Source organism: Bufo bufo, chromosome 3, assembly GCF_905171765.1.
Source record: "Bufo bufo chromosome 3, aBufBuf1.1, whole genome shotgun sequence".
Classification (NCBI taxonomy): Eukaryota; Metazoa; Chordata; class Amphibia; order Anura; family Bufonidae; genus Bufo; species Bufo bufo.
The window spans coordinates 699,435,930-699,463,452 of NC_053391.1; the positions used below are offsets into that span (position 1 = coordinate 699,435,930).

The 27,523-nt window shown below is 48.8% G+C and overlaps 1 protein-coding gene and 1 long non-coding RNA gene across 4 annotated transcripts; one reads left to right on the forward strand and one right to left on the reverse strand.

Moving 5' to 3' along the window:
• Positions 1-10,538: 10,538 nt before the first annotated feature.
• Positions 10,539-25,489, reverse strand: LOC120996617 (nudix hydrolase 24, chloroplastic-like). The gene is made up of 8 exons (XM_040426664.1): positions 25,379-25,489; positions 25,061-25,296; positions 14,087-14,150; positions 13,822-13,949; positions 12,627-12,745; positions 12,061-12,193; positions 11,887-11,983; positions 10,539-10,957 (listed from the first exon to the last, which is right to left on the reverse strand). The coding sequence occupies exons 1-8, from the start codon at positions 25,446-25,448 to the stop codon at positions 10,911-10,913; spliced, it is 894 nt and encodes a 297-aa protein (XP_040282598.1). The 5' UTR covers positions 25,449-25,489; the 3' UTR covers positions 10,539-10,910.
• LOC120996621 lies at positions 25,396-27,512 on the forward strand. 3 transcript variants are annotated; one of them, XR_005777818.1, is made up of 4 exons: positions 25,396-25,461; positions 25,632-25,790; positions 25,835-26,393; positions 26,869-27,512. It is a non-coding gene; the product is annotated as an uncharacterized LOC120996621 (long non-coding RNA). The 3 variants fall into 3 exon arrangements; XR_005777819.1 differs by having other exon boundaries at positions 25,632-25,751; positions 25,791-26,393; XR_005777817.1 differs by lacking the exon at positions 25,396-25,461 and having other exon boundaries at positions 25,546-25,790.
• The last annotated feature ends 11 nt before the right edge of the window (positions 27,513-27,523 follow it).

The window sequence follows — 27,523 nt, forward strand, 5'->3', positions numbered from 1 at the left end:
ACTTCACCATGTTTGTAAACACACCAGTAAATGTCTAGAAGGAGCCGAGTATCACAGTCCTTTTACATCGGCCTAATTGGTGCTTATTATGCTTGATTGCTGCTCCTTGACATCCACAGGTGTTTTCAATACCTGATCGAAAACACTTGAATGAACCTCTGTTCTTAAGAGTGGTAGTCTTTAAGGGGTTGAATAATTGTGTCAATGAAGAAATCACAAAAAAAAAACATTTAATACTGTATTACAAAAACAATTGATGTCATTTTAGTTGCATTTGGTTCTTTAAAAAGTCCTTGTAAGATTTCATTCTGAACACAATTACAAATGTACACTAAATTCCCTAAAACCCTTTACAGCATTGGGGGTTGAATAATTTGGAACACAACTGTATGCTGTGTAATAATTCTATATGTCCACACTGTAAGCAATGTGCATGAGAGACCACTATATATGTAACGCCATTAAGTAGAAGATGATACTCATTACCGATTACTTGCTTGCCGCCAGGGATGAATCCATGTTGTAACAGCGGAAGTACAACATGAGGACGCCAGAGTTGCGGTGCTACGCGCATGCAGGATAGAATGGAGGGCTGTTATTTTTGGGTTGTTTTATCAATGTTGATCCTAATAAAGGTTATCACCTGTACTGCCACCCTCAAACACTTTTGGTGCTCCTGACAAATCGGGCTATGATAATAGGCGTCCTTTAGGTCTAAGCCTACTTTCACACTAGCGGCAGGACGGATCCGACAGGCTGTTCACCCCGTCGGATCCGTCCTGCCGCTATTTCGCCATGCCGCAGGACCGCCGCTCCGTCCGCATTTACTATAATGGGGACGGGGCAGAGCTCCAGCGCAGCACGGCAGTGCACGGTGAAAGGCCATTGGACTAAAAGTACTGCAGGTCCGACTTTTTAGTCCGACGGCCTTTCGTCCGCCCCCGTCCCCATTATTGGCAATGCGGACGGAGCGGCGGTCCGGCGAAATAGCGGCAGGACGGATCCGACAGGGTGAACAGCCTGTCAGATCCATCCTGCCGCTAGTGTTAAAGTACCCTTATACCGCAATGAAGCAAAAAGGGAAAAAGCGGATTACCTACCGACTTTATTGACTCCATCTTGAATTTTTTTTTACATAGAGATACAAATTTAGCTTTGTTAAGTTTATGATTGTTCTGTAGAAGCCATCCGGCTTTTTCCACCAGAAATAATGGGGAGTGACACCCTTTTCCTTCTTTTCCTCCTGGGACTGGAATCAGGACAGATATCACATGATCCATCCCCTCACCTGAACGCCGTAGAAAAAATAAAATAAACTGCTAAAACAACAATTTTTTGTCACCTTACATCACAAAAAGTGCAACACCAACTAATCATAAAGGCATATGCCCCGAAAATAGTACCAATCAAACCGTCACCTCATTCCGCAAAAAATGAGCCCCTATATGAAACAAATGGGCAAAAAAAAATAATATGGCTCTCAAAATATGGAGACACTAAAACATGATTTTTTTTGTTTAAAAAATGATTTTATTGTGTTAAAAAAGCAGACATATTAGGTATCACCGCATCCATAACAACCAGGTCCATTAAAATATCACATGAACTAACCCCTCAAGGGAACACCGAAAAAAAAAATTACCATATTATGGGGGGGAAAAGTTAGTGCGTCTTATGGGGTGAATATAAGGAAAAAAACAGGTCTGGCACTTGTGGCCTCTGAAGTTACTTGTCACCTGCTGTGCTGCGATGCGATGAAAGGGCCGGCCGCGCTGCTGGTGCTTGGCGGAAGGAGCCGGGCGCGCTGTGGGTGTTCGGAGGCAGGGACCAGGCGCTGCTGCAGATGGAGATGCAGGGGCTGCGGGCTGTCTGTTGTAGGGACCAGCCGGCCTCCCCAAGAGCTGGATAGTAGGGTCCAGCCGGCCCGAAGCGCTGTTATGGAAGAGGGAGGAGGAGGACAGTTGATAGGAGTGCAGGAGCAGCAGACGAGGGGCGGAGCCGACTTCCCTGTCACTCCTGACTACGTGCTGAGCTGTGCACAGCCAGAAAGACATCCCTAAGGTACCCCTAATGACCCCACTCCTAAAAAAGTGACCTACCCAATAACGTAACCCTCTAATAAAGTGACCCCCACTTCACTCCTAATAAAGTGATCCGACTCCAAATAACACACCTTTTGTTCAAAATATATATTTTTTCCTATTTTCACCATCTAAAACCTAGATGCGTCTTATAGGGCAAAAATACGGTAAATAAAAACGGTGTTAAAAAAGCAATTTTTGCCACCTTACACCACAAAAAGTGTAATACCAAGCAATCAAAAAGTCATATGCACCCTAAAATTAAACCATCATCTCATCCCACAAAAAAATTATCCCCTACATAAGACAGTCGTCCAAAAAATAAGGCTTTCAGAATATGGAGACACTGAAAAATCTTTTTTCCAAAATGCTTTATTATGTAAAACAGAAACATTTGGTATTGTTGCGTCCATAACAACCTGCTCTATACAAATACCACATGATCTAACCTGTCAGATGAACATTGTAAAAAACAAAAAATAAAAACTGTGCCAAAACAGCAATTTTTTGTTACCTTGGCTCACAAAAAGTGTAATATAGAGCAATCAAAAATAATTTGTACCCTAAAATAGTACCAACAAAACTGCCACGTTATGCCATAGTTTCCAAAATGGGGTCACACTGGAGTTTCTACTCTAGGGGTGCATCAGGGGGTCTTGAAATGTGACATGGCAACTTAAAATTATCCCAGTGAAATCTGCCCTCCAAAAACCATATGGCGCCTGTGCCCTGCCGTGTGCCCATACAGCAGTTTATGACCACATATGGGGTGTTTCTGTAAACTTCAGAATCAGGGTAAGGCCTCATGCACACGACCGTTGTGTGCATCCGTGGCCGTTGTGCCGTTTTCCGTTTTTTTTCGCGGACCCATTGACTTTCAATGGGTCCGTGGAAAAAAAAATAAAAAAAATCGGAAAATGCACCGTTTTGCAGCCGAGACCGTGATCCGTGTATCCTGTCCGTCAAAAAAATAGGACCTGTCCTATTTTTTTGACAGACAATGGTTCACGGACTCATTCAAGTCAATGGGTCCGTGAAAGAACACGGATGCACACAAGATTGGCATCCGTGGCCGTAGGTTACTTTCATACAGACGGATCCGAAGATCCGTCTGCATAAAAGCTTTTTCAGAGCTGAGTTTTCACGAAGTGAAAATGATGATTACACTTACCGGTAATCGGATTTTCCTGACCCCACGACAGCACCTTAGAGAGATGGCTCCGCCCCAGGACAGAAAACCTGCAGCATAAAAAGGTGGAGCCGCTCTCCCACCTCAGTGAGTTTCCAGAGCATGAGAGGGACTCCTCCTTACGTTAGTTTAGTTTAACATTCTTCTTTTTTTTTTTTTTTTTTTGCAACACCCGTGAACACACAGACTTACACCAACAGGGAGGGAATAAAGAGGTGCTGTCGTGGGGTCAGGAAAATCCAATTACCGGTAAGTGTAATCATCATTTTTCCCCTCCCCCACGACAGCACCTTAGAGAGAGATTTCAGAGATCAGCCTCAGGGTGGGAAACAGTACTCAAGACTTTTGTACCAAAGAGAAGGTCAGAAATAGAGTCAAGCTGAAGCCTATAGTGTTTATAGAAGGTGGACGGAGAAGACCAGGTGGCAGCCCGACAGATCTGTTCAATGGATATGCTAGCCCTCTCTGCCCAAGAAGTGGACAGCGCCCTCGTGGAGTGAGCCCTCACAGAAATAGGGGGAGACACACCAGATACTGAATACGCCAAGGATATAGCTTCTCTGATCCAGCGGGCAATAGATGCCTTAGAGGCAGTATTACCTTTCCTAGCCCCGCCGAACAGAACAAATAAGGCAGAAGACTTCCTCCAGTCCTTAGTCACCTCCAGGTACTGCAAAATACACCTCCTGACATCGAGGGAATGCAGCTCCTTCTCTCTGTCATCCTTTGGTTCTGAAAAGAAAGCTGGAAGAACTACCTCCTGAGCCCTATTAATCCTAGAAGGAACCTTTGGCATAAAGCCGGGATCTGGTCTGAGAACTACCCTGTCTTCCCTGATGGACATAAAAGGGGGGTTAATGGAGAGGGCTTGAATCTCCCCAACCCTTCTGGCTGACGTTAAGGCTACCAGCAAAACTAGCTTAAGGGAAAGCACTTTAATTGAGCAAGAGGCTAGAGGTTCAAAGGGATGTCTGGTTAGGGCATTTAACACTAAGTTAAGGTCCCATGGAGGAAATCTAGGGCCTGCTACTGGCGTAATTCTATCTACTGCCTTAAAAAATCTAACAATCCAAGGGTCCATGGCTAAACTCCTTCTCCCTAAGACCGACAAAGCTGACACCTGCACTTTTAATGTACTTTTTGCCAACCCTAGGGACAATCCCCTCTGTAAAAAATCCAACACTTGAACCACTGAAAATTCTAATGGCCAGGAAACCCTTTCTGTGCCTATAAAGGACAGGAACTTCCTCCATACCCGCGCATAAATAATATTCGTCACCTCCTTTCTACTTTTCATCAGAGTGGAAATGACCTCCTTAGAGAAACCCTGACTGGCTAAAAATGACCTCTCAAATTCCACGCCGAAAGATGCAGAGACTCTACTTCCGGGTGGAATACTGGACCCTGTGACAATAGGTACGGAATTCCTGGCAGGATCCATGGATCCGAAACAGACATGGCCCTCAACAGGGAAAACCACGCCCTCTTCGGCCAGAAGGGAGCTATCAGAATCACTCTCGCCCTTTCGTATCTGATCTTCCTTATCACTAACGGAATCATTTGTAGCGGGGGAAAGGCATAACCTAGCGGGAAGTCCCATCTCTGGAGGAAGGCGTCCACCCCAGATGGGCACTCTTTTGGACTGAGGGAGAAGAACTCCTGTACCTTTCTGTTCTCCCTTGTGGCAAACATGTCTACCGAAGGCAGACCCCATAAATCTACTATCTGGGAGAATATCTTTGGATTTAGTGACCACTCCCCCTGACGTAGCCTGTGTCGACTCAGGAAGTCTGCCTGGAAATTCTCGACCCCTCTGATATGAATGGCCGAGAGATGAAGCACTTTCTCCTCTATTTCCTCGAAAATCCATCTCATCTCCTTCTGTAAGGAATCTGACCTGGTTCCTCCCTGATGATTGAGATATGAGACCACTGTCCGATTGTCGGACATCACCCTCACATGTCTGTTCTGTATCATAGGAAGAACTGCCCTCAAGGCCAACAAAACAGCTCTCAGCTCCTTTTGATTTGACGAGAACAGCTTCTGACCCTGGGACCACTCTCCCTGAAAGATCTGATCCTCCACGTGAGCCCCCCATCCCCAGGGGCTGGCGTCCGTTGTCACAACTACTGGTTCCGGAAAGGACCAGGGAAGTCCCTGAGTCAGATTCTCTTCTTCTTTCCACCAATTTAGGGATGAAAGAGTTACGTCGGACAATCTTATAACTGACTCCAGAGACGTCCCTGCTCGCCTTGTGGCAGCCAAAATCTCTCCCTGTAACTGGCGAGAGTGTCGCTGCGCCCACTGGACTGCTGGCATGCAGGATGTTAAGACTCCTAACAGGGACATAGCTTTCCTTATAGATAGAGTTCCTCCTGACTGAACCCTCTGAACTACTCCCTGAATCCTGGCTACCTTCTCCTCCGTGAGGAAAGTTTTCTCCAGCCTGGAATTTAAAACCAGACCCAAGAAAACCTGGCTTGATGATGGCTCCATCCTGGACTTCTGGGAATTCAAAAGCCACCCCAGGGACTGAAGTACCTCCATCACCCGATTCAGAGCCCCGACACACTCCTCTTGAGTTTGGGCCACCACCAGAAAGTTGTCCAAGTAAGGCAGAAACGTGATGTTCTCCTTCCTGATGAAGGAAGCCATCTCCGCCACTACCTTGGTAAAGATCCGAGGTGCCATGGAAAGGCCAAAGGGGAGTGCCTGGAACTGATAATGAAGAAGCCCTGTCTCGGTTCTTACAGCCACCCGGAGGAATCTCTGGTGATCTGGATGAATCGGAATATGATGGTACGCATCTTTTAAATCCAGAACTGCCATATGACAACCCGGAGATAAAAGAAATATCGCTGACCTGATGGTTTCCATCTTGAATTTCCTGGCTTTCAGGCTTTATTATAGTCCGGTATGACCCATCTGGTTTCTTCACTAGAAACAGGGTGGAATAAAAACCTCTCCCTATCTCTGACTCTGGGACAGGAATTAACACTTTTTTGCTTATTAGTTTTTTTATTTCTTGCAGCATAGTGAGAGAAAACTTTGAAATCACAAATTTTTCTGCGGGGTATCTCAAGAATTCTAACCTTAGACCTTCCCGCAGAAGACCTATCAACCATCTGCCCGCCATCTTTTCCCAAGCAGGAAGAAAGAATCTTAATCTTCCTCCTACTGGGATCATGGCGTCATTGCTTTCCTTGTTTTCTCCCACGAGCTGCGGCAGATCTAAATAAAAAGCCCTTACTTCCTGATCTAGGCCTTGCTCCCTGCTCTCTGTCCCCCGTCTGCTTTTTATTCTGAAATCCACTCGGGTTCCGAAAGGGCCGTCTATATTGCTTAAATTGAGTGAAAGATTCTTGGGGAAACCTTTTCTTCCTATCTGCTGCTTTTTCGAGTAAGGAGTCAAGTTCAGACCCAAAAAAGAATTGGCCATCACAGGGGATGCTACACAATCTCAGTTTGGACGGCATATCTCCCCCTTTCCAATTCTTAAGCCACAAAGCACGTCGCGCGGAATTGGAAAGGGATGCGGCTCTCGCTTCCAGCCTCACCGAGTCCACTGCGGCATCTGCAATAAAGTCTGCGGCCTTCTGGAAAGTGGGCAAGGATGCTAACAACTGCTCTCTAGGGCATTTATCCCTAATCTGCCCCTCTAGCCTATCCAACCACAGTGACATAGATCTCGCAACCACTGTGGCGGCTATACTAGGCCTGAAAGCCGCCGCAGAAGATTCCCATGAATTCTTAAGGGCAGAATCTATCCTTTTATCTAAGGGATCCCTCAAGAAACCCATGTCCTCAAAGGGCAGAGAGGATTTTTTAGAAATCTTGGAAATGGCTACATCCAGCTTCGGGGCCCTGTCCCAAGATGTAGACGCCTCTTCCTCAAAGGGGTACTTCCGCTTAAAAGTTTTAGAAATAAACGTTTTTTTATCCGTTTTTTTCCATTCTTTTTCTATCACAGCTGAAACCGATTTATGGACAGGGAAACACCTACGCTCTTCTTCTCTTCCTACCGGCTTTCAGGGAATTTTTGACTTCAGACATAATAGACTTAATGTCTTTTAGAAGACTCGGAGTCTCCACGGCCACTGTCTTCTCAATGCACGGCTGACAGAGCTTCTTAGCATAAGAAGAAGACAGCGAGCACTTGCAGATAGGGCATTCCTTGTTCTTTTTCTTTGTCGCCACCTTCTTAGGCACCGTCTAAGAAAAATGGAATATACCCAGTCTAAGTAACAGCCTAGACCCTGAAAGGAGCGAGAATAGGACTCACAATACCGGCGGCAAGATTTCAATATCCGCACATTAAGATCTCCCCTCTTCATCCATAATGAAAGATAACCTGCACCGATAAAACATTGTCCAGGTTATCTACTGCCACCAAGAATTCCTCTCACCTGAGAGATACATAGTTACTTGCAAACCTCACCACGCCAAGATAGCACAGGAACTTGGTCCACTTCAGGCACTCTGAATTACAGACATCAGCGTTCAATAACCCCAGCACACACATACCTGCATGTAGTTGGTTTTAAAACTGCCGGGAAGCCGAACTTCCGGTCACCTGACCGGAAGCGCACAGCCGTGGAACGCATGGCACTTCCTGTCCGGACGCCACCCACCAGCGTCTACATCCGGTGGCGTCCTGGCTGGTTTGCAGCAATACTGGGGCCTTCTGGCCACCCTAGATCCGTTGGTGCGGTCCTCCTCGCCTGAGGGACCAGCACCTTCTGCCCTTGTGACCCGGGATCTCCTCACCGGTATCCTGCGCCCCGACGCCTGTGGGGAATGATCGGACAGGTAAAACAAATGCGCCGTCTCTAACCCTCCGGCATCTACCGGGACTTCCAGGTCAGGACGACAACTGCAGGCTCCCGTACCAGGACAGGAAACCTCACTGAGGTGGGAGAGCGGCTCCACCTTTTTATGCTGCAGGTTTCCTGTCCTGGGGCAGAGCCATCTCTCTAAGGTGCTGTCGTGGGGAGGGGAAAAACTCAGATCCGACAGTATATTCTAACACAGAGGCGTTGCCATGGTGATGGGGACGCTTCAGGTTAGAATATACTAAAAGAACTGTGTACATGACTGCCCCCTTCTGCCTGGCAGGTGCTGCCAGGCAGCAGGGGGCAGCCCCCCCTGTAGTTAACACATTGGTGGCCAGTGCGGCCCCCCCTCCCCTGTAGTTAACTCTTTGTTGTCCAGTGCGGCCGGCCCCCCTCCCTCCCCTGTAGTTAACTCGTTGGTGGCCAGTGGGCCCTCCCCCCTCCCTCCCCCTCCTAATTAAAATCTCCCCCCTATCATTGGTGGCAGCGGAGAGTACCGATCGGAGTCCCAGTTTAATCGCTGGGGCTCCGATCGGTAACCATGGCAACCAGGACGCTACTGCAGTCCTGGTTGCCATGGTTACTTACTAATTTGTAGAAGCATTATACTTACCAGTAGGAGGAGCTCCCGGCCGGACACAGACATCGCAGCTCGCAGGTAAGTATAATGCTTCTACAAATTGCTAAGTAACCATGGCAACCGGGACTGCAGTAGCGTCCTGGTTGCCATGGTTACCGATCGGAGCCCCAGCGATTAAACTGGGACTCCGATCGGTACTCTCCGCTGCCACCAATGATGGGGGGGAGATTTTAATTAGGAGGGGGAGGGAGGGCCCACTGGCCACCAACGAGTTAACTACAGGGGAGGGAGGGGGGGGCCGGCCGCACTGGACAACAAAGAGTTAACTACAGGGGAGGGAGGGAGGGGGGCCGGCCGCACTGGCCACCAATGAGTTAAAAACAGGGGGGGGGGGTCTGCCCCCTGCTGCCTGGCAGCAACTGCCAGGCAGCAGGGGGCAGTCATGTACACAGTTCTTTTAGTATATTCTAACCTGAAGCGTCCCCATCACCATGGGAACGCCTCTGTGTTAGAATATACTGTCGGATTTGAGTTTCACGATCTAACTCATATCCGACAGTATATTCTAAGACAGAGGCGTTCCCATGGTGATGGGGACGCTTCAAGTTAAAATATACCATCGGATTGGAGAAAACTCCGATCCTATGGTATATTAACTCCTGACTTTACATTGAAGGTCAATGGGGGACGGATCCGTTTGAAATTGCACCATATTGTGTCAACGTCAAACGGATCCGTCCCCATTGACTTGCATTGTAATTCAGGACGGATCCGTTTGGCTCCGCACGGCCAGGCGGACACCAAAACAACTTTTTTTTCATGTCCGTGGATCCTCCAAAAATCAAGGAAGACCCACGGACGAAAAAACGGTCACGGATCACGGAAAAACGAAACCCGTTTTTGCGGACCGCAAAAAAAAAAATACGGTCGTGTGCATGAGGCCTAATAAACATTGAATTTTGTTTGGGTGTTAACCCTTGCTTTGTTACTGGAAAAAATTGAAAATCTGCCAGAAAAGTGAAATTCTGAAAAGTATTCTACATTTTCCATAAATTCTTGAGTTTGTAAAATCAGTTTTGAATACTTTGAGCGGTGTAGTTTCTAAAATGGGGCCATTTATGGGTGATTTCTATTATGTAAGCCCAACAGTGACTTCATAACTGAACTGATCATTAAAAAAGTGGGTTTTGGAAATTTTCTAAAAAAAATTTAAGATTTGCTTCTAAACTTCTAAGCCTTCTAACGTCCTAAAAAATAAAATGTCATTCCCAAAATGATCCAAACATAAAGTAGACATATGGAAAATGTAAAGTAATAACTATTATATGAGGTATCACTATCTGTTTTAAAAGCAGAGAAATTGAAATTTGGAAACTTTTGAACTTTTCAAATTTTAGGATTTTTTTATAAATAAAAATGAAAAAATATTGACTGAAATTTACCACTATCATGAAGTACAATCTCAGAATGGCCTGGATAAGTAAAAGCTTTCCAAAGTTATTACCACATAAAGTGACACATGGCAGATTAAAAAAAAAAAAACGGCCTGATCCTTAAGGTGAAATATGGCAGGGTCCTGAAAGGGTTCATCAATATTAATATACTACTATATGAAAATAAATTGATACATACCTAAATATATGATCATAACTGATCTTGTATTCACTCCATCAAAAAGACACATTCCTATTTCATATCTTCTATTACTATTTTTGTTCATTCTATAGTAATAACCACCACAGAAAACTTCTGATATGAAATGATACATTTTATTGTAAGTAATGAAAAGCATGCAATTTATATTTTACACAATTATTTTATTAACTGTTTGTTATCTTTAAAAAAATAATAATTTTATCAGATTCAGCAAGGACACCAGTGACATCACAGGGTTTTTTACATAATTGATTCATTCTATGCTCTTTGGCACCTCCTGTGAGGATATACAGATGTACTCATCCTGAGCTGCCTGGTTCAGGAATATAAGCGTAGAGCTAGAGTGAAAACAGTCCTTAAGGGTATTGTGAGACCAAGAAAATATCCACCAGTATATAACTACCCATAATTCCTCCATCATTCATCTTATACTGGATCAGGTGTGACATCATGGAACTGGATTGTGGTGTTCTCAGCATCGGATTGTGGATCAGTCATGTGACATCAGGTAATTGGATTGTGGATCAGTCATGTGACATCACAGAATTGGATTGTGATTCTCTCATGTGACATCACAGCGGTCTGTGCAGATTCTCCACAAACTTGGTGTAATACTTTTCTGAAGGAAGAAAGGAAAATATTACTGATGATCTCCACCCTCAAACTCCAACTACGACTCCTCTACCTGCTCTCCCGCCACCAGGTATGGCTCACTGCTCTACCATCTTCCCCGCCCCTATGTATGGCCCACTCGTCCACTATCTCCCCACCTCCACGTACAGCTCACTCGTCAGCCATCTTCCCAGATACGGCCCACTCCTTCACCATCTTCCCCACCCCTAGGTATGACTCACTGCTCTATCATCTCGCCGCCCCCACGTACGGACCACTTGTCCACCATCTCTTCCACCCCCAAGTACAACCCACTCCTCTACCATCTCCCCCGCCCCCAGTTATGGCTCACTCGTCCACCATCTCCCCCATCCCCAGGTACAGCCCAGTCGTCCATATCCCCCACCCCCAAGTACGGCCCACCATCTCCCCCACCCCCAGGTATGGCCCACTCATCCACCATCTCCCAGCCCCCAGGTAAGACCCACTCTTCCACCATCTCCCCTGCCCCTGGGTAAGATCCACTTCTCCACCATCTCCCCCACCCCCAAGTATGGCCCACTCTTCCACCATCTCCCCCCCCTCCCCAGGTACGGCTCACTCCTTCAGTCTCTCCCTCGCCCCTGGATACAACCCACTCCTCCACCATCTCCTCTGCCCCGGGTATGACCCACTCCTCCACCATCTCCCCTACCCCTGGGTACAACCCACTCCTCCACCCTCTCCCCTGCTAATGGGTACAACCGACTCCTCCACTTCCATCTCCCCACCTCCAGGTACAATCCACTGCTTATAAATTGACTAAATTAACACTATGGCCATAAAAAACAAGAGCAGCTGTTTAACCCTAATTAATCAGCCAGACACTGCCATGGGGTGTACACTGCTGCAGCGCCTCCATTCAGTTCACACACGATTAATACTCTCATCGATTACCTTCGTCCGGCTGAATGTGCCCGTTCCGGATGAGGAAATCTAGTACGGCCAGAGCACAGTTGGGTTTAAACTCCTGGGTGGCGATAGCATCTCTCACCTGCAGGGCGACACAATGACCTGTCACATAGAGAAAACCACACTCTACTGACACTGAGGGGCCACAGTGTTACTCACCTTGTCCAGGGGCCATAGATAGAACTCCTGCACCTCTCCGTCCCCTGCATGAGGCTGAAAGGACTCAGGAACCTCCAAGTCAAAGACATACTCACACTCCAGGTACAGGGCATCGTCCATCTCATAAGCATAGCTGTAAGGGCAAAAGGACAGTCGTTACCAAGGACTGGGCAAGACATGATTACCTCAGATGTACGATGGCCCTGGAAGATATAATCTATTACATTACTAGCACCATGCGTGTGATACATGTGTGCTCAGTTGCTATGATGGGGAAGGGCACAACAGATATCACCATGGAACCAAGGACTTTGGAAGAAGCTATGCCATGGACGATGGAGCCACAGCACAAGGGTACCTCCATGGAGGATGGAACCACAGTAAAAGGGCACCACCATGGGTGCGAACATCACCTCCACATAAAGAATGTTATATTAAATAAAAGAAAATGCTAATAGAAGAGAAAGTATCTTGTGTACTGCCCCACACCAGAGAGATCAGCATGGGGCACATGGCGGCAATCATTTTTGAGGTGCATAACACTGAAGACGTCTACTGGAGCTCACCTTACAGTCCCGGCTGGTCTGGCTTTGGATGCAAGGGATTCTGGGATACACGCCTCTTCTTCACACTCCTTTAGGAGGGTCTCCCACACGCCGGACCCTGCAGAGATTCCTCCGGCCGCCTGTTGAAGACACACTACTTAGCAGTGTATCAGCCTTATATCCAGTGACTTATAGACAGAGGAGTTCCCCTTCAATTACACTCTGATCAGTCAGATCTGTAAAGGTGACCATATTGGGCATCACCCAGCTCTCCAAGAGCTCCTGGCCAGACGGTCCGGCTCTCCAAGAGCTCCTGGCCAGACGGTCCGGCTCTCCAAGAGCTCCTGGCCAGACGGTCCGGCTCTCCAAGAGCTCCTGGCCAGACGGTCCGGCTCTCCAAGAGCTCCTGGCCAGACGGTCCGGCTCTCCAAGAGCTCCTGGCCAGACGGTCCGGCTCTCCAAGAGCTCCTGGCCAGACGGTCCGGCTCTCCAAGAGCTCCTGGCCAGACGGTCCGGCTCTCCAAGAGCTCCTGGCCAGACGGTCCGGCTCTCCAAGAGCTCCTGGCCAGACGGTCCGGCTCTCCAAGAGCTCCTGGCCAGACGGTCCGGCTCTCCAAGAGCTCCTGGCCAGACGGTCCGGCTCTCCAAGAGCTCCTGGCCAGACGGTCCGGCTCTCCAAGAGCTCCTGGCCAGACGGTCCGGCTCTCCAAGAGCTCCTGGCCAGACGGTCCGGCTCTCCAAGAGCTCCTGGCCAGACGGTCCGGCTCTCCAAGAGCTCCTGGCCAGACGGTCCGGCTCTCCAAGAGCTCCTGGCCAGACGGTCCGGCTCTCCAAGAGCTCCTGGCCAGACGGTCCGGCTCTCCAAAAACCCCTCACTGCTCAGGCCGCTCTCCCAGAACCCCTCACAAGACAGCCCTTTTCTCTCAGAACCTCTGACCAGGCGGCCTGGCTCTCCCTGAACCCTTAACCAGGTAGCCCAGTTCTCCCAGAATGTCTGACCAGGCAGCCCGGCTCTCTCTGAACCCTTGACCAGGTGGCCCAGTTCTCCCAGAACCTCTGACCAGGCAGCCCGGCTCTCCCTGAACCCCTAACCAGACGGCCCAGTTCTCCCTGAATGTCTGACCAGGCGGCCCGGCTCTCTCTGAACACCTGACAAGATAGCCTGGCTCTCCCAGAATCCCTGACTAGATGCTTCGGCTCTCCTAGAACCCCTCACCAGATGGTCCAGCATTCCGGGGTAGTTGTGTTTTGTTAATGAACGTCGTGCGATCCACATAAAGATTTTAGAGCCTCTGCGTAGAAAGCCATTCACATTGACACCGCGGCGGGAGACTCCAAGGAGAGCTGGCGGGAGGGATTAAAAAAATAAAAAATATATAAATAAATTATAGACCGGTCATGTGTACAAGTTGCTGTGCAAATAGAGTGCAAGCTCCTGGGCCCAGGGCACCACCATGTGTTACAGTGATCTTATGACTCACGTGTGGCTGCTCGCTCTACGCTGAGAAGAGGAGGATCTGAGAAGAAAGTCTTCACATCCAACAGCTGCGGATGAGAGAGGAAAGAGAATCACGTCACGCCATTTATGCAGTGAACATGTGACCGCACACGCGTCATACAACACAGTGCAACAAAGGCATGAAGAAAAACTGATTACACAGGAGTCACACACTACACGTCAATTACATGCAGCAGGAGTTGCTGACCTAAAAGGCCAATAACCATAAAGTCACCATCATATAATAGAACAGCAGCGTTATAAGAGGAGCGGCTGATATCAGTCCCATCTTATTACAGTACAGCAGAGGTATAAGAGGAGCGGCTGATATCAGTCCCATCTTATTACAGTACAGCAGAGTTATAAGAGGAGCGGCTGATATCAGTCCCACCTTATTACAGTACAGCAGTGTTATAAGAGGAGCGCTGATATCAGTCCCATCTTATTACAGTACAGCAGAGTTATAAGAGGAGCGGCTGATATCAGTCCCATCTTATTACAGTACAGCAGAGTTATAAGAGGAGCGGCTGGTATCAGTCCCATCTTATTACAGTACAGCAGTGTTATAAGAGGAGCGGCTGATATCAGTCCCACCTTATTACAGTACAGCAGTGTTATAAGAGGAGCGGCTGATATCAGTCCCATCTTATTACAGTACAGCAGAGTTATAAGAGGAGCGGCTGATATCAGTCCCATCTTATTACAGTACAGCAGAGTTATAAGAGGAGCGGCTGATATCAGTCCCATCTTATTACAGTACAGCAGGGTTATAAGAGGAGCGGCTGATATCAGTCCCATCTTATTACAGTACAGCAGAGGTTATAAGAGGAGCGGCTGATATCAGTCCCATCTTATTACAGTACAGCAGAGTTATAAGAGGAGCGGCTGATATCAGTCCCATCTTATTACAGTACAGCAGGGTTATAAGAGGAGCGGCTGATATCGGTCCCATCTTATTACAGTACAGCGGAGGTATAAGAGGAGCGGCTGATATCAGTCCCATCTTATTACAGTACAGCAGAGTTATAAGAGGAGCAGCTGGTATCAGTCAGGTGTAGATGATGTGCAGCACTGGAGATCAGTAGTCATCATGGCGAGCAGGGAGGTTTTTGCATTTCCTGTCACTCTTACCAAACACTACAGTCTGTCTGAGCCGATTATGGCTGATAACAGGGAGCAATAAACTACAATGCATGGAAGGCAGACGGAGTGCAGATGTGAGGACCATTACCTGTAAGACGTACAGACAGGAGACCATGACCGGCAAGACGTACAGCCACGAGGCCATGACCGGCAAGTGCAGTGGCCGGGTTTGGGGTGGCCCCAACACAACGCTGGGTTCCCCTCGGACACTGCAGAGGTGTCACCACATGTTGCTGCTCTCTGGAAGGGATGGTAATGCAGCGTACTCAAGTTAGGTTTAGAAATGTTCCTGGGTGTTGTAGTGCAATAGACACTAACCTGAGACGGCTGACTCTCTGCAAGGGCAGGTGATGATGAGAAATGTTCGTGACGCCAGTGCCAATTAAACGGTGGCACGCCGTTTGCTGATAGCAGGAATAACTGAGGAACCACGTGATGTTAAAGCAGAATTCAAACTTTAGTAGTCATCATTTAGGGACATTGACGGAAGCGCAGTTCCTTTGAAGACAGTTGATTTTCAATACAGTTGATGCAGGCAATATATATATATATATATAGCAAGGTGACTTTAGAGTGTTAAACACAGGACTTGCAGTACAGGAGCTTGCACTCTATTCCTGACTGATCCTGGAACATAGAAACTCTTCTCCAAGGCCCAATGCCCTAGCTCTGGCGTATATCCTTGGTTTTATCTCTATCAAGTACCTCCTCTGTTGTCTTGAGTACCTCTTGCTTTTCTTGACTTGCCTCTGTCTCTCTCTTAGTTTCCTCAGGCTGATTAACTGTAGTGTTCCTGCTTCTGCGTATATGAATTCAAGAGGGGAACCTTCTCCTTGGATCTGGAACCCGGTTACAGGGACTGCATTACCCTCTCCTGGTCCGCAGGCTTCAGGCCTGGACTTGACTCTGACATTGTCTAATCTCTGGTTAGACTAGACTATCAACCTTAGACTATATGAAGGGTTTTGGAACCGCGCTGCTCTGGACCAAGTCTCCAGAGCAGCGCGGTTCCAAAACCCTTCATATTGTATTCACCAGTGTGTATGACCTACCACACTACTCCGGGACCAGCAGCAGCGCAAGTAATTTGTCGGTGTTGGGACACAGGACTGACTTTTCATTTTGCTTATCAACCTTAGACTGCCTTTCCCTTCCCTGACTGGGCCTTATATAGACTAGGGCTCCCTAGCTCCCTCTAGTGACTAACAGCTGGAATGACACCCCTAGCAGGCCTGCACACGCACATTTTACAGCAACAGGGAAATACATAGCATTACATTTTATAAAGACGACTTATACCAACTTCCCCATAAATAAGGGGGACGACAGCACAACAAGTGACCCTTCTGTAGTGACGGGCATTACAGTCCCCGTACACTACATACCCCACTGCTTTAAGCTGAGTACGACCTCGTACTCCATCAGGGCCCGCCCAACTGGAATTTCTATCTGAAACAGAAAAAGAGACATGCAGGCATACATATATGTAATTCATCTGCATTTACATTCATATCAGGTCCAATTGGCAAAGGTGAAGGGTGGTGACAAGGGGCGTCGTTCTCTCCTCTCAGGATAGTGAATGGAACTGGGGCGCTGACCTGGCACAGCGTGACATTAATACCAGGATAGTCCATATGTGCAAATTGTCCTTAATAGAACAGCAAGAAACGGTAAAACAGTATAAAAGTTCTTGGAGGCTCAAAGAACAAACATGAGTCCGTACCCAGGTTACTTTCCTATAAATCACAGAGGCTCTCGTGCGGTGGAGTCCATCTCTGGGCACATTTCCTTTAAAAAAAGAGTAAGAATCTCAGAGGCTCAGGTTCTTTTGAGTCTATCTCCGGGCACAGTTCCTTAGTATCAAGTTGCACAATATAAAATAAGTGCTGTAATACCCCTGATCAACCTGAAAAGGGGGTTAAGGGTAAAAGGTGCAACAAAGGAACAGGCACAACTTGGCGTGGGATAGCAAAAGCAGGCAGGAGATCCTGGAAACAAACTTGGCTTCGTTGACTTTAATACTTCAGTGGTTAACACCTACCACTGAACCGTGGATAAACTGGCAGCAGCAACAAACGACCAAGAAACATAGGACTCCTGTCCTGGAAGGGTTAAGCTTTCAACATCATTCTTTAGCAAAATAAATCAAAGGCCTAGCAGGCTGATTCACAGTGGCATGTCATAATCACCTGGCTCTGCTGGCAAATATGGCCTGTAGTAGTCCTCTACAGGAGGATGTGCCCACATCACGGTGTCAGGGGGCAGCTGCAAGGTGAAGGGGCCCCTGATAGGTATTGGCCCCATAGGCCTAGGGGTAAATACACTGGTGGACCGTACCGGTCCAGGCATAATGATTGTGGGTTGTGCTGCATTGGGTACCGCCGCCGCAAGCGGTCCGGTGGGCTCTGTGCAGCAATTCCCAGGAATAGTGGGTCTTCTTTGGGGCCTGGACGGAGCAGTGTTAGCAGACGGTGGTTTACGGGTGGTGACAGGCACCCTTACCTCGTCTCCTTTAGGCGGCGTCTGGATCCTGGCGGTGGCAATCTTGCGCAGCTCCCGCAACTTTTCCTCCAGCCGGACAATCTGGTCACCGATGCTTTTCATTGTCGGAATCGCTGTCCTCTGCTGGCACCGCCGGCGCAGGTACAGTACACGATGCGTCGGACGCGGCGCTGCAGGCTCCGGTGGCGCATCTGGTCTCCGACCTTTACGGATATTTTCCAGGGTAACGCTGAGTCCTTTTAAATTTTCTAAGTCCTGGATTGTCTTCTCCCGTCGAGACAGCTCGGGGGAAGGATAGGGGCTCACCCATTTTTCCAACACGGTTGGCTGCCAGAAGACATTAGGCCCAATGAAGGAGCCTCGCTCCTGGAAGGCGTGGTGGGCCTGTTCTGGAGAGCGTTCAGGTTCCCGCTCGCAGCCAGAGTAGTCTTCTTCTGCCTCCCAGTCCTCAGGTTCTCGCTTGGGACGGGTCACAGCAGTCGCATATGGGCCTCTCAGGCTCTCGGCAGGGGTGAACTCCACCTCCTCTCCCTCGCGGAGGCTATGCTGATACGAAGGGAGGTAGTCTCTCTTAACAGATCTCCTGTTGACGTATAAGTCTCTGCCAGTTAGGTAGTCTTGTATGAACCCGTAGCCACGGGTTTTGTCAAAGGACACCACCAACCCCTTTCTCCTTTCCAGGCGGGGTTGGGTGTTGGTGTGTCGTTCATAGATAGTCTTGGTCAGTTCCTCATAATATATTTTAGTCTTTGTATTCCTCTTTATAGCGGCCTCCCGGATCTCTGCCATTAATGAGGACCACTTGAAAGAGGGCTGAAAGAAGTCTCTCCAAGAGCCATAGCAGGGCTCTGGTTCTTTCTCCCGTGGCGGGCAGGCGGGTTTCTCCGGTCCCGGAGAGTAGGCCGGTGGAGCGTCCTCAGGCTCTACACCAACATTATCCATTTTCAGTATTTCAGGCGCAGACGTGGCAGCAAAGCAGTGCTCACTCTCCAACATGCTCGATCCTTCTCTGGAGAGCGACAGGGTGGCGCCAATAAGATCAGCCAGATCCTCCCATTGCACTGGGAGGCCGCCCCCCCAGGTACTCCAGTATGGGGAAGGCGGAGTCCATGCTGGCCGACATGCAAATGTCCAGATAAGCAGTGGCGCCTGACCTTGAACCTTTTCCCGCTTTTTCATCAAAAAGGCGCCAACTTTTCCCGCATTTTCGGGATGAAGATGACGCAGCAGCAAATTCGGCAAGCTCAGCGGCCATCTTTAGTAGAAACGCTGTCTATTCACTGACAGCAAGCAGGATGATGAAAAGTCCACAAAACCACACTCCGGTGTGGCGATTTTCTTCCTCTTGATAGCGCAACACTGTACAGCGCTTTTTTGAGGTTTTAGGCACACTTTGGGTATGTTTTTTCAGTCCACAAAGTCCACTTAAATAAAACAGGCAATTTGTCACTTTGGTCACAGGGCAACTGTATAAGGCACAAAGTTCACGCTTCTTGCACTAGAAAGCGTGCGTATCCTGTTCGTGACGCCAAAAGAGAGGTGCAGCGTACTCAAGTTAGGTTTAGAAATGTTCCTGGGTGTTGTAGTGCAATAGACACTAACCTGAGACGGCTGACTCTCTGCAAGGGCAGGTGATGATGAGAAATGTTCGTGACGCCAGTGCCAATTAAACGGTGGCACGCCGTTTGCTGATAGCAGGAATAACTGAGGAACCACGTGATGTTAAAACAGAATTCAAAATTTAGTAGTCATCATTTAGGGACATTGACGGAAGCGCAGTTCCTTTGAAGACAGTTGATTTTCAATACATATATATATATATAGCAAGGTGACTTCAGAGTGTTAAACACAGGACTTGCAGTACAGGCAGCTTGCACTCTATTCCTGACTGATCCTGGAACATAGAAACTCTTCTCCAAGGTCCAATGCCCTAGCTCTGGCGTCCTCTCCTCCTCTGTTGTCTTGAGTACCTCTTGCTTTTCTAGACTTGCCTCTGTCTCTCTCTCAGTTTCCTCAGGCTGATTAACTGTAGCGTTCCTGCTTCTGCATATATGAATTCAGGAGGGGAACCTTCTCCTTGGATCTGGAACCCGGTTACAGGGACTGCATTACCCTCTCCTAGTCTGCAGGCTTCAGGCCTGGACTTGACTCTGACATTGTCTAATCTCTGGTTAGACTAGACTATCAACCTTAGACTGCCTTTCCCTTCCCTGACTGGGCCTTATATAGACTAGGGCTCCCTAGCTCCCTCTAGTGACTAAGAGCTGGAATGACACCCCTAGCAGGCCTGTACATGCACATTTTACAGCAACAGGGAAATACATAGCATTACATTACATTACATTTTATAAAGACGACTTATACCAACTTCCCCATAAATAAGGGGGACGACAGCACACAAGTGACCCTTCCGTAGTGACGGGCATTACAGTCCCCGTACACTACAGTAAGGCGTGGTGCACCCCAATGGGAATTAAATCCAGAGTCGGGGTCTGCAGTAACCAGGGGGCTTCTTTACTGGAGGAATTCAGGTGCAAAACAATACAGACGAGGCATAGGGCTGGCTTCTCCAGCCTCCTCCCTGGCAGAAGAAGGGTTTGATGCCGAGTAAAGGCCTGAGCTAGAGATCCCTCTCTCTATCTCTCTCAGAAGGTTGGTACCCTAGTCCAGGGCTTGTGATCCAGGGTCTGCGGCAGTGTATCCCTGTCTCAGCGTCTTCTTCTGGTCACTCAGTAGTCTGGCAAAGTCTCCTCCCTGGCAGAAGAAGAGTTTGATGCTGAGGAAAGACTTGAGCTAGCTGTCCCTCTCCCTCTCAGAAGGCTGGCCTCCTGGACAAGGGTGGCTCCTTGGGCACAGGGCTGGTGACCCATGGTCTGTGGCTCAGTGTCCCCATCTCAGCGTCTTCTGGTCACTCATGCAGACTGGCAGAGTCTCCCCTCCAAACACAGGTCCCTAACTGCAGCACACAAGGGGCTCCGACTGCTCTCCTTATATACAGTTTCTGGCTCAACTAGAACCTTCTAGTGGGAGGGGTGGAGTGGAGAAGCTCAGCACAAACAGATACATTGTTTCAGCTCCCATCTGGTATAGACTTACCGTATTTATCGCTGTATAAGACGCACTGTTTTTCTCCCAAAAGTAGGGGGGAAATGGCAGTGCGTCTTATGGGGCAAATGCTGCCATTTTTACCCTGTGACAGTGATAAACCGCCGGCCGCGATGCTGCACGGCGCGACCTGCGGTGTATCAGTGGGGAGGGAGAAGGGGCTGGAGGTTGGCAAGTGATGTCAGAATCACGGAGGGGCCCGATGCAGTCACTGTACTCTATTACACCGGGCCCCGCTCACCACAGTCTTTATATGTAAACTGTAGATCTGGGAGGGGGCAGAAAAGACACTATCCTGGTAATACATACCCAGCAAGAAATATAACATATGCTTAAAATAGTTATATCCAGTAAAAGAATAATAATTAATAATAATCATATGGTCTAAATACATCTGGTGAAACAATGTATAGGGGTGATGGATATCAAGCAAGGATACTGGCACCCAAGGAAATATATATATAATGTCAAAACATATTGCACACAAGTACTGGCCAGACACCAAGATTAGCCTATACAAATGCTCACCTAGTGCGGGTGATGTATACCGTTGGTGACACCATCCTGGTATACATCACCCGCACCAGGTGAGCATTTGTATAGGCTAAAACCTAGGTGCGTCTTATAGGGCAAAAATATGATACAATAGAGCTTTAATGATATTCAATGGCAAAGCAGGTATTCCAGACAAAAACAAGTTTCCAGACATAACATTGTCATGCACTAGGGAGAGGGTAAGAGGAAGTGCACCCACAAGCTGCCACCCACGCCTCTGTCCCTGCCTACTTACACTACCCGTCCTAGGCGACAGGGTGTAACTGGGCGATGGTCCATAACCTCTATAAGTGCAGAGAGGCAGAGCGGACAGAGACAGAATATAGCCAGGCAGAGGCAGTAGGAGGGAACCCTGCAGATGGATCCGAAGTCACGTAAAGTGTCAGGAGCAATACTGAAATGCCAGAGATCAACACTAACGTAGGCGAGCAGGGGTAACAAGGGCAGTAAACAAACACGCCTAGGGTCAAACCTGGAGGTCACGTCAGTACACAAGGAATAGCAAGGACGGGTCAGAGTACAAGCCGAGGGTCAAACCAGGATGTCACGTCAGTACACAAGGAACAGCAAGGACGGGTCAGAGTACAAGCCGAGGGTCAAACCTGGAGGTCACGTCAGTACACAAGGAATAGCAAGGACGGGTCAGAGTACAAGCCGAGGGTCAAACCTGGAGGTCACGTCAGCACACAAGGAACAGCAAGGACGGGTCAGAGTACAAGCCGAGGGTCAAACCTGGAGGTCACGTCAGCACACAAGGAACAGCAAGGACGGGTCAGAGTACAATCCGAGGGTCAAACCTGGAGGTCACGTCAGTACACAAGGAATAGCAAGGACCAATCAGAGTACAAGCCGAGGGTCAAACCTGGAGGCCACGTCAGTACACAAGGAATAGCAAGGACGGGTCAGAGTACAAGCCGAGGGTCAAACCTGGAGGCCACGTCAGTACACAAGGAATAGCAAGGACGGGTCAGAGTACAAGCCGAGGGTCAAACCTGGAGGCCACGTCAGTACACAAGGAATAGCAAGGACCGGTCAGAGTACAAGCCGAGGGTCAAACCTGGAGGTCACGTCAGTACACAAGGAATAGCAAGGACGGGTCAGAGTACAAGCCGAGGGTCAAACCTGGAGGCCACGTCAGTACACAAGGAATAGCAAGGACGGGTCAGAGTACAAGCCGAGGGTCAAACCTGAAGGTCACGTCAGTACACAAGGAACAGCAAGGACGGGTCAGAGTACAAGCCGAGGGTCAAACCTGGAGGTCACGTCAGTACACAAGGAATAGCAAGGACGGGTCAGAGTACAAGCCGAGGGTCAAACCTGGAGGTCACGTCAGTACACAAGGAATAGCAAGGACGGGTCAGAGTACAAGCCGAGGGTCAAACCTGGAGGTCACGTCAGTACACAAGGAATAGCAAGGACGGGTCAGAGTACAAGCCGAGGGTCAAACCTGAAGGTCACGTCAGTACACAAGGAATAGCAAGGACGGGTCAGAGTACAAGCCGAGGGTCAAACCTGAAGGTCACGTCAGTACACAAAGGCAGGAACAAAAGCCAAGGGTCAAAATCCAGAGTAGCAGAAGCACTGAGTAGTAGCAATTAGGCACAGGACCAAAATCGCAGGCAACCTGTGGCCAGCAGGCTGCCTGTATAGATAGTGAAAGGCTAAGGTCATGTGACGTGGCCAGCGTCACATGACCTGCTCAGACACAGAAGCCGAGCACCGAGTGGCCAGCTCGGTGCTCAGCCTGATACTGTTGCCAGGGGAACGGAGGACGCCGACCGCACAGACAGCAGGAGCACGGTCGGGTCCTCTTTGCCCCCTGTTACCTAGGAGATGGGGACGCAACGTGCGTCGCCGCTCAGGGAGAGAGGCAGGATGCATGCGGCGCAGCGCAGGAAGATCGCGTCACCGTCGCTCTGTGACAAACATAGCTAAAACCAGACATTTAAAAAAGGTCAGTGTCACGGACGTTCCCGTGACAGGTAACATAGTAACAGTTTATAAGGCCAAAAAAGGCCCTCTGTCCATCCAGTTCGGCCTGTTATCCTGCAAGTTGATCCAGAGGAAGGCAAAAAAAAACTGTGAGGTAGAAGCCAATTTTCCCCACTTTAGGGGAATAAAAAATTCCATCCCGACTCCAATCAGGCATCAGAATAACTCCCTGGAGGTGGCAGGAGATCGGTGAGACTGGCAACACGTGGTTTGATCTGACAGGTTTTCCTTGTGGATCAATAGGCGTCTGTGTTGTTCCTGGTAATGGCCACGTCCTTTGCCTCTAGGTGTTGATTATGTGGTCATTTAACCTTCCTTATGTATTGTTGCATCTTCCACACTGCTGTGTGGTTTATAGCTTCAGTTTCAGTTGTGGATTGCTGGTGCTTCCATAGCCCCTTTGAAGTTAAGTCTTTCCTTTCCCTTTTTGTATTTTTTGTTTGGGTTCTGTGTGTTGCTGTTTCCTAGTGTTTTTATTAGACCTGTAGGAGACTCTTGTTTGTCCTTCCTTTTGAAGGAACAGGCATTCTCATCCCTGCCATTGGTACCAGGGTCCTATAGGGCTGGATAGGACTCTAGGTATTCCTGTGTATGAACACACCTACCTCTGGGGTCTGTTCATACTGGTAGTCAGTCAGGATTTAGGTTAGGGTTATCACTAGGAGGTGTCCATCTTCCTTCCCTAGTTCTCAGGCCTGATTCCCTGTTTCCCCCTTTCCTCGGCGTGGTGTTTCCCTCCGACACCGAAGCTCGACAGTCAAGCTGTCTGCTTTTGGTGGTAAACAAGTCTGAGTTTTTTTCCTCCAAAACATAGTATTCTTTAAACCCTATGGCAGCAAAATTACCAGCTTCTCAATGAAAGTCCTAAGGCTACGTCTACACGACGACATTTGTCGCGCGACAGATAGGGCACAACTACACTGCAACATTTGTAGCACTAACGTCGCGCGACAATTTTTATAATGGCACTCTATGGTGTCGCACTGCAACATGCAACATGCTGCGACGCAACAGTCGCAGAAAAATCCATCTCGAATGGATTTTCTGCGACTGTTGCGTCGCAGTATGTTGCAGTGCGACACCATAGACTGCCATTATAAAAATTGTCGTGCGACAAATGTCGTCGTGTAGACGTAACCTAATGGTCTCTCAGTATTCATTAAACCTTTCCACAGAGCCATGTAAATACAGTGATAATGAACAGGATATATATCACAACATATAAATGCAAGTACACAGTATTAAACAGTATAAGTTAACCCTTTCAAGAGAAATAAAGTAAGAAGTTTTAACTTTGCATATAGGATATAGACAAATGTCCACATGTCAAAATACTCCCTGCTTCAGGGCACTACACAAGATGTACAGACACGAGGCCATGACCGGCAAGACGTACAGACACGAGGCCATGACCGGCAAGACGTACAGACACGAGGCCATGACCGGCAAGACGTACAGACACGAGGCCATGACCGGCAAGACGTACAGACACGAGGCCATGACCGGCAAGACGTACAGACACGAGGCCATGACCGGCAAGACGTACAGACACGAGGCCATGACCGGCAAGACGTACAGACACGAGACCATGACCGGCAAGATGTACAGACACGAGGCCATGACCGTTTGCTGGGATGCAGGGGGAATTTTGTGTCCTCACCTCGTCACTCCATTCCTGGAGACAGGGGAAGGCTCCCCGACCTCTGAGCGCCTCCATCACCTCCTGCACGGCCCGCGTCCGCTCATGGGGGGTGCGCAGCCGATCACTCAGCTCCAGCCGGGCCCCGGAGTCCTCTTTATATAATGTGAAAATGTCAGAACTCTGCAGGAGAACCTGCGCCACTGGCTGCGTCACCCAGCCGACCCGCTGTCCCTGGACGCAGAATGGGAGACAACCTGCAAAAGAAGAAAAATCTTACAAAGAACGCAGGGGGAGTGACATGTAGTGTACACGGGGCTTAAACACACGACACCTTACCTGCATGCTGCAGATTGTTCATTTTCAGCAGTAGCTCCAGGACCCGCTCAGACCACACGGCTAACGCCATAGATATACAGGAGGTAACACAGTCCACTCCAACTGTAGCCGCTCTACAAGAGGTAATACACACAGTCCACTCCAACTGTAGCCACTCTACAAGAGGTAATACACACAGTCTACTCCAACTGTAGTCTGCTCCACAGGAGGTAATACACACAGTCTACTCCAACTGTAGTCTGCTCCACAGGAGGTAATACAGTCCACTCCAACTGTAGTCTGCTCCACAGGAGGTAACACAGTCCACTCCAACTGTAGTCTGCTTCACAGGAGGTAACACAGTCCACTCCAACTGTAGTCTGCTTCACAGGAGGTAACACAGTCCACTCCAACTGTAGCCGCTCTACAAGAGGTAATACACACAGTCTACTCCAACTGTAGTCTGCTTCACAGGAGGTAATACAGTCCACTCCAACTGTAGTCTGCTCCACAGGAGGTAACACAGTCCACTCCAACTGTAGTCTGCTCCACAGGAGGTAACACAGTCCACTCCAACTGTAGTCTGCTTCACAGGAGGTAACACAGTCCACTCCAACTGTAGTCTGCTTCACAGGAGGTAACACAGTCCACTCCAACTGTAGTCTGCTTCACAGGAGGTAACACAGTCCACTCCAACTGTAGTCTGCTTCACAGGAGGTAACACAGTCCACTCCAACTGTAGTCTGCTTCACAGGAGGTAACACAGTCCACTCCAACTGTAGTCTGCTTCACAGGAGGTAACACAGTCCACTCCAACTGTAGTCTGCTTCACAGGAGGTAACACAGTCCACTCCAACTGTAGTCTGCTTCACAGGAGGTAACACAGTCCACTCCAACTGTAGCCGCTTCACAGGAGGTAACACAGTCCACTCCAACTGTAGTCTGCTTCACAGGAGGTAACACAGTCCACTCCAACTGTAGTCTGCTTCACAGGAGGTAACACAGTCCACTCCAACTGTAGTCTGCTCCACAGGAGGTAACACAGTCCACTCCAACTGTAGTCTGCTAAGAGGTAACACAGTCCACTCCAACTGTAGTCTGCTCTATAGGAGGTAACACAGTCCACTCCAACTGTAGTCTGCTCTTCACAGGAGGTAACACAGTCCACTCCAACTGTAGCCGCTCTACAAGAGGTAACACAGTCCACTCCAACTGTAGTCTGCTTCACAGGAGGTAATACAGTCCACTCCAACTGTAGTCTGCTTCACAGGAGGTAACACAGTCCACTCCAACTGTAGTCTGCTTCACAGGAGGTAACACAGTCCACTCCAACTGTAGTCTGCTCTATAGGAGGTAACACAGTCCACTCCAACTGTAGCCGCTTCACAGGAGGTAACACAGTCCACTCCAACTGTAGTCTGCTCTATAGGAGGTAACACAGTCCACTCCAACTGTAGCCGCTTCACAAGAGGTAACACAGTCCACTCCAACTGTAGTCTGCTTCACAGGAGGTAACACAGTCCACTCCAACTGTAGTCTGCTCCACAGGAGGTAACACAGTCCACTCCAACTGTAGTCTGCTCCACAGGAGGTAACACAGTCCACTCCAACTGTAGCCGCTTCACAGGAGGTAACACAGTCCACTCCAACTGTAGTCTGTTCCACAGGAGGTAACACAGTCCACTCCAACTGTAGTCTGCTTCACAGGAGGTAACACAGTCCACTCCAAATGCAGAGCTGACAATACACAATACTACAGAGTCCACCTCCTGCAAACCTACCAGGAAAGTAAAATGCAGTTCACGCCTGCAAAAATACAACACAGCCTGCTCCAACAGTGCAGAGAGAACACGCAGCCTGCTCCAACAGTGCATGCAGAGAGAACACGCAGCCTGCTCCAACAGTGCAGAGAGAACACGCAGCCTGCTCCAACAGTGCAGAGAGAACACGCAGCCTGCTCCAACAGTGCAGAGAGAACACGCAGCCTGCTCCAACAGTGCAGAGAGAACACGCAGCCTGCTCCAACAGTGCAGAGAGAACACGCAGCCTGCTCCAACAGTGCAGAGAGAACACGCAGCCTGCTCCAACAGTGCAGAGAGAACACGCAGCCTGCTCCAACAGTGCAGAGAGAACACGCAGCCTGCTCCTCCTGAGAGCACAGGGCTC

Coding starts and splice junctions, on each gene's coding strand:
- LOC120996617 (XM_040426664.1), bottom strand. CDS start 25,448: ATGGCGTTAGCCGTGTGGTCTGAGCGGGTCCTGGAGCTACTGCTGAAA. Junction 14,151..25,060: donor TCCAGGAATGGAGTGACGAG/GTGAGGACACAA, acceptor TCTCATCCGCAG/CTGTTGGATGTGAAGACTTT. Junction 12,746..13,821: donor CCGGAATGCTGGACCATCTG/GTGAGGGGTTCT, acceptor TGTCTTCAACAG/GCGGCCGGAGGAATCTCTGC.